Source organism: Halyomorpha halys, unplaced genomic scaffold, assembly GCF_000696795.3.
Source record: "Halyomorpha halys isolate HHAL.00 unplaced genomic scaffold, Hhal_1.1 Scaffold487.1, whole genome shotgun sequence".
Classification (NCBI taxonomy): domain Eukaryota; kingdom Metazoa; phylum Arthropoda; class Insecta; order Hemiptera; family Pentatomidae; genus Halyomorpha; species Halyomorpha halys.
This window is the reverse complement of record NW_027111707.1, coordinates 947,839-955,267: the sequence shown is the minus strand read 5'-3', so window position 1 is coordinate 955,267 and position 7,429 is coordinate 947,839. Positions and strand designations below refer to the sequence as shown.

The window sequence follows — 7,429 nt, the reverse complement described above, 5'->3', positions numbered from 1 at the left end:
TCTTATTGCCTCGTACAACTGTCCTCTATGAATGCTGTCATATGCTGCTTTGAAGTCAAGAAATAGGTGATGCGTTTTAATCCCGTATTCGCGTCTTTTCTCAAGCATGATGCGTAAGCAGAGTTTTTATTATTCTTATTTAATTTTACGTGCTTGTATCTTTCTTTGCCCTAATGAACCTGAAACGTTGGCGCATAATAAATTGTGTTACGACTATTTGAGTTCGTCTTTGACCGCACCCGGACTATCATCCTTTTTTTCAAATTATAAATATGAAAATATATTATTATATTATTAAATTATAAATATATAAGTTCCATAACTTATTTGTTACGTTTCGAACCACAATCTAGGTCTTCATCAGGGAAAGGGTCTTTGAGAATCAAAAGTCCTCTTTGCATTCTCAAAGTCCCTTTGTTCTTTGTTTATATCTCTATCAAATTATAACAGCCCAGATAAAAAAACTACATTGTTGTTCGAAACTTCAGGAATAAATAAATTGTTGAAAACTATATTTTTTCTTCTTGACAGCAACTCGCCATCTCCTTTGATTATAAATAATTTTTTTTTTTTTTTTAGAGCTACAGCACTCCATACTGCCAAGACCAAGAAAAGTATTTACCGTTAGACTATTTAAAAAAAAAACAATAATGAGTGAAACAGAATTGGTAGTTCAGGTTCGAGGTGCGTACAAAAGATACGGCCCTAACGCAGTGGTATTGCGGGGCCTCAACATGACAGTAGAGAGAGGAACAGTGTAAGTAGTATAAACTTGTTATTATCTAATTACTTAAGAACATTATCCAAATCCTTGTAGTTAGTTTTATTGGAGGGTTTTCTACGCACCAAATGTTCAAAAATTCTCAGGTTCAAATTCGAAAATATGCATGTATTAGGCAACTTTAATAAAACTTAAAAATGTATACAACTTTAATCGAATCTATTTTTTTCATCTTAAATCTAGTTGTTTTGGTTTATAAGAAACTTATGTATTCTCCAGTCTTCTATTGATTACCCATGCAGTTCCAGAAGGGAGATTTCAAGATTTATTTCTGAGGACGAAATAAATATTAACTGAACTAGCTGGTAATCGTACCTACAACGTTCTAAATTCAATACTCAGAGATCTTCGTCACTTTGTGCTCAGCGATCATTTCCTCAATTTGTATAATTTCTATAATTGTCAAGCAAGAAATATCAAATATTAACATTTTTTAAAAATTTATTTAAAATATAACTTGCGAATACAAGTTATAAACTACGACAGATAAAAACAATGTTCATCAAAATAATTTAAATTAACCGGCAACTTAGAAACAAATTCTGCAAGAGTAACCAATGTTTTTGAATTATTACTGTAAAAGGGGGTACGACTATAGTAACATGTAATTCAGCAAATCAGTGTTCATAAAAGGTTTGTTTTTAAAGCAATTTGTTTTCACGTTTACTGTACGTGTATACTGTACTTAGTGTGTACATAAGATCACTACGTCTGCGTAGACGAGAATATAGCTAATCTTTCTATTGTCCTCTGACTGTCCCTTCCCGATTTATTTCTGCTGTATTAATGATAGACGTTATTGGGTCTCCCTGTTTCTTAGAATCAGAAGTTTTAGAGATCATAACATGTTAATCATATCGATGTCTCAATTAGTCAATAGGATAAACCTTTTTACTTTCACTTACCTACATATGACTGAAGTCACTAGCTGTGATAGCTGATAGAACTGGCACCATCTTTTCATATAGTCTGTCTGCCCTTGAAGCCTTGGAGTCACCTAGAGTCACCTCTAATTTGGTAAGAGAGTGTAAACAAGCCTTAGAATCATTAGCGTGCTTAAAGAAGCTTCAGCTTGTGTGGGTCGAAAAGGTTTGATATAGATGAATAAGATGCATAAAAGAGCCATTCCATTGGTTTGTCTTGGGGTTGGCAAAAAGGACCAATAGACCCGCTTGCCGGACTTGTTCCCCCCATCATTACCAGTACCTGTACCTATATATGAAATATAGAGTAAGAAGAAATATCGCTGACGACATTGCCATCTACATCAGCAGTATGAACGCCAAGACAGCTCTACATCAGGCTGAAGCAGTATGCTCTGAGATTGTTCAAAAGCTAGGCTACTTGAACATCTCAGTCAATGCAGACAAAACGGACTGTGTTGTGTTCGCGCACACAGCGCACAAGAGATCAAGACTGCCGAAGACTCTCCATGTGAATAATACGGTGAGCTCACCTTCCAACTCTATCGTATATTTGGGCGTAAAGCTAGACCGTCATCTTAAGCTTTCTGCCCATTTATATCAGAAGGTGAGAACAGTAAGACGAAAGTCATATCGTCTCAACCACCTCCTCACTTCTCCGGCTCTCTCATTGAGATTGAAGCTGCAGATATACAAAAGTATTCTATATGGGGCACCATTGTTTACCCACATATCAGATGGAACCCAGCGCCTTCTTCAAACTTTTCAGGATTCGATGTTGAGGAAAATCGTACGCACAACATCGTGGAGGAGGAAGAGGCCACCGGAGGTGTATCAATTGTTCGAGTTGCCCACTGTACCGGAGTTCATCAAGCGACGAATCAAATTTTTCGATTCACTTCAGTACTGTACGAATCCGTTATTCAACACGTTAACACCTGCCCCCCCCCCTCCTTAGTATTAGGATTAAGTTTTTATTAGATTTAAGTTTTTTAAATTCAGAAATAATGTGTGCCCCAACACATTATACACTTCTATTAATACTGACAACAAAAATAATATACTCCAAAATACTCCTTAGAATGTAGATGTTCTGCAGTAAAAGGAGAAAGTACATTGTTTATAAACACGCCATTAAAATTTATATATTATATAAATAACCAAAATATTGGTACACTTAAATAAAACAAACAATTGTCCTCTAATAGTAAAAAGAAACAAGTTAATTTGAAAAAGGGACGAGAGAAGGAAATAGAAAAATAAAAATAATAATAATGAATAAATAAAATGAGTAATAATAAAAAGTAAAATAAAGGTAGTGTGACTATGAATTAATTTTATATTTATTAAAATTTATAAAAGAATGTCCTGCAGTGAGAATGGGCTTCAGTATTCGGGTTGAGGTTGGGTTTCCCAGGTTGTAGGTCACTGCTCCTTTAACTGTCGGCAACTGGGTGTGGAACTTTATGAACCTCTATTGACTCCATCTGTAATTCGCGAATTGGCTATTTCGTATGAACCAAGGAGCATTAACTGCGATTCTTAGGACTTTATTTTGAAAAGATTGTAGTTTTTTCCTTTTCGTGAAGGATGCCGCTCCCCAGACTTCACAGTCGTACATCAGCAGTGGCCTGAGAATTGTTTTAAAAGTAAGAGTTACTGTATCTGGTTTCAATTTGGATTTTCTATTAAGGATTGGATTTAACCTTGCGTAAATTTGAGTTAGTTTAATGTTGATATTGTTATTCCATGTAAGGTGGTGATCGAGGTGATTATTTTGTAACTGTTACTTAACTATAGTAACGTTTTTTAACTCTTACTTACCTTCGGTGGCATTAACATTGTCAATATCAAATACCAGAAGGAATTAAGTAAGATATTTGTTATTACGGCTCGCCAACACAAGTTCGGCTTGTCTCAAAATTTATCTCAGTGATAAATTTTTGCAATGAATATATTGGGTAAATATATGGATATGTAGTGTAAATAAATATGAATATGTTCAGTAAAACATTTGTAAATACATATGTAGGTGAGAAATCTTCCTACATTCCGAAGGTTTGTCGATAAAAAAAACACTATATTTATCGGCATTTGTGGAATGTCTATGGGTCAATTACTAGATAAAGAAGAGTACCTTAGAATTTTCAATTAAAATTCTTAAGACTAACTTTAGTTACATAATTTAACGCTTTGAATTCCCCATCTCTACCTTTGAACTGACAGTCCTAGGGCGGTAGTTAGCTGAGCACGGATACGAGTTAAAAAATACGGCTCCCCCCTCTATTAAATGTTTCACATATATTATTTTTTCTAATAATATTAAAATATGCATTAAGACAGAAGAACCTACTATGCATCAGGCTGCGAGCACCAATTTTATTTGTGTTTATATTCAATGTAAATTCGTTGTTGGACATTGTTAACAATATTTAAATAATAAGAATACTGAGATTTGTATTGTAAAAATTAGACAATATACCATTCTAAGTACAAAATAGATAGCTCAGTGGTAAGGTACTGTGCTACTAACCCTAACGACCAGCGTTCGAATCCAGGTGTGACAGATAATTATTATTTATTCTGTTACAGTAGCCGTGAATCAACCCTGTGGGTTCGAAAGCCTTTCGAGGTCCACCAATCCTCATAAAGTGGGGACCCTTAATTGGGTAAAAATCTGGCGGTCGAGCTTGATTCTGATCTAATCAACTCCTCCCACAACCGTTGCTTTAGTAACAGTACTTCCTTTCAAAGTACTGAACCTCTGATACTTCATGGGTTGTATTGGTAAAGACTTTTTTAAGTACAAAATATGTTTAATGCAGTGTTACCAACACTGTCATTCCATTTTTGTTATTACTAAAAAAAAAAATGGAAATGAAACAATAGATATCGATTAATAAGTGAAAAACATAAAACACTACCACATAGTTAATATAATTAGTTTATATTTTACCATTTTATCTTTTATAGTAATGTATGTAACCATAGTTCCCTTACAATCTAATAATTAAAAAATAAATTTTACAATATATCCATTTGCAACAGGTCAAATTAAACAATTATGTTTGGTAGTAAAACCGAAAATTATATAACAAAACTAAATTATTATTTTCAAACAAATTCGCTTATATTTCCAATTACTTATAAGATATTGAAAAAAAAAATACTGTTTTATAAAATATTGTATGGCATTTCAGACAATCGGTTGTAAAGTATGTCAACTGACAAAATGAAAACTTGTAGGAAATTGATGGTTAAGTTTTGAGGATAATATTTGGTACTTAGCTCCAACAAAAATCACAAAATTATATTACCTAATTATTTTGAATATATTGAAAGATAAAACTTATACTAGATACAATTAACATTTTTTGTGGATATAAGAACAAATAACAGAGGAGTGAAACTTGCAGACACCATGTTTTACACGTACATGTTTGAGGCACTGAGTACTAAACCATAGTATTTGGCATTTAGAGTGATTTTAAATTTGTCTCAGCGTTACATGTGTTTTAACATGACAGTAGCTACACCACCGCTACATGACCTCTCCACTGTCACGCAAGGCCTAGTGCGACAATTCTACCACTACAATAGATACGGTCATACTGTCATGATAGAACTTGTGGGTGTAAGACATGATAATTGCAGCAGATAACGTGTTTTCTTTAATCCAAATTTGTATTCTGCGGAGTATAACGAACCATTTTTAACTTGATTCCAAATTATATATTGTGTCTATGTTGCATCAAGTCCAACTATCACATACTAGACTCATGATGAAGAAATAAAAGTTAAAAATCTACTCTTGTAAAGTATGTTAAATGACGAAGAGGCTGAACAACTTGGTAAGTACAATACATACTATGTTTTATTTCAAAACAGGTCAAGAAGTATATTTTTTCTTATGATTATGTAGAAGTAACCTGGTTCCGATTTGGTTGCGCTTGTATACAGAACCCTAGTTTGGGTATCAGCATTGGTGTAGCCAAAAGAGCTATTGTCTGTTAAAGGCATTGAAAATATTAGATTCAAATTCCTTATCATTAAGAAACTGACTGGGTCTTCATCTTAGTCAGTTATAATATTTTACCTCCCATCAATTATCACTTATCACAACTAATACCAATATTATTGTTCTAAAAAAAATTTCCTACACATTCCTTTGAAAATTTGCGAAATCAGCTTTGAGGATTCAGATATTGTCAAAAACTTAATTCACAATAAATACAAGATACTAACCATATTGAATGAACGTGTCGAGGTAGTTTTGTTAAATCTGACTCCAATTGATAATGTTAGGCACTCTTGACCAAAAGGCCTCGATAATACATGTTCAATATAAGTGAGGTAGTTGATTAGGAGATTAATAGGCAGGATGAGACAGGAGTGTCAAACGTAAGTTCGCAATGGGTGGTAACCTCGTCCTACAGGGTATTATTCCTGTAAGTACGAAGGAGGAATGCAAGCTCGGAGGATAGCCAGCCGCCATGTCATGCAGGCAGGTAACTTCGTTCTACAGGGTACTATTCCTGTAAATACGAAATGGTATGTAAGCCTGGAGGGTAACCACCTGCCGAGCCTTACGAATGGAAAAAAAGGTTGAGAAAGGAGGAGAAATCCAGAGAAAGCAGAGAGTTATGATGAATTAAGAAGTACATTTTTGAAGAAAACAGTAGCTCTCTTTCTAGGAAAGTAGCTTCGCGCATAGGTTTGGTATAATACATATTTAGCTAAGGATTCTTTTAAATCGGAGGAGTGGACCGTCAAAGGCCGACAAGACCAACAAGAACAGGGATCTTACCGGGAAAATGGTATTTTTTAAGTTTCATACCTTGACTCGCTAGAGCTCGATTGCGTTGAAGATCTGGACGAGTCCTCTTATGTTTTTTAGTATTGCGTGTATTGAAATTTCAAATTTCATTTCCGAAGACCCAGATACCCCCAAAACCGTACTTGTTACATCAGTAATATATGGAGACGCGACAGAATTCAGAAGCAGGGGGTGGCATAATTCTACTCTCCTTCAAAGCAAATGTGAAGGTAAAAAGACCACGCCCACGAAAGGAAGGTTTATGTTGAGGTTAATAGGAATTTCCACCATTGTAATCTAAACTGCAATAGAAAGCGACCAGTGATTGGTTCTTACTATTCCCAAGGTCCTACCAAAGGTACATAAGACCTTTTTTTTTGCTCCACTTATTCCGCCAGTTTACCCCCTCCATTCCTCCAAGTTTAAAACTATTGGTTTATTTTAATAATACTATGTAATTTTATTTTGTTTTAGATACGCTTTTCTAGGTCCAAGTGGCTGTGGAAAGACCACCCTGCTAAAGTGTATTGTAGGAAGGCAACATTTGGACGCTGGAGAAATTTTACTAGAAGTTCAAACCAAATCCGACATAGGCTACATGCCACAGGTTCAATCATTATTAATTTTTAACATTAATCAAAATTTCACTGATTTGGTGTGACAAAATTTTTTTACCTGTCAGCAACTCGACGTCACTTTTTTCACGAAAACGTTAAAAAAAATAAATAAAATTAAATTGGTTTTATAAATCAGGATGTGTACGTAAGGTTGTTTCAATTTTTTTTTTCAAGGATCCAGTAGCCTAAATATGATCCTTTACACTCGGCGCCGTTTCAAACATTACCATATCATGATATTGTATAGTACAACTTTCAAATTGACTTGTATTCGGTCGATTAATCACTTTTA

The 7,429-nt window shown here is 34.4% G+C and overlaps 1 protein-coding gene across 1 annotated transcript in view; it reads left to right on the top strand.

Annotated features, from left to right (window-relative positions):
- Positions 1-579: 579 nt before the first annotated feature.
- LOC106683482 (ABC transporter G family member 20) overlaps positions 580-7,429 on the top strand; it is a gene marked incomplete at its 5' end in the record, with an annotated part of 29,055 nt that continues 22,205 nt past the window's right edge. The window contains 2 exon segments of the mRNA XM_014424983.2: positions 580-757; positions 6,995-7,127. Coding sequence (XP_014280469.1) covers positions 651-757; positions 6,995-7,127 — 240 coding nt within the window.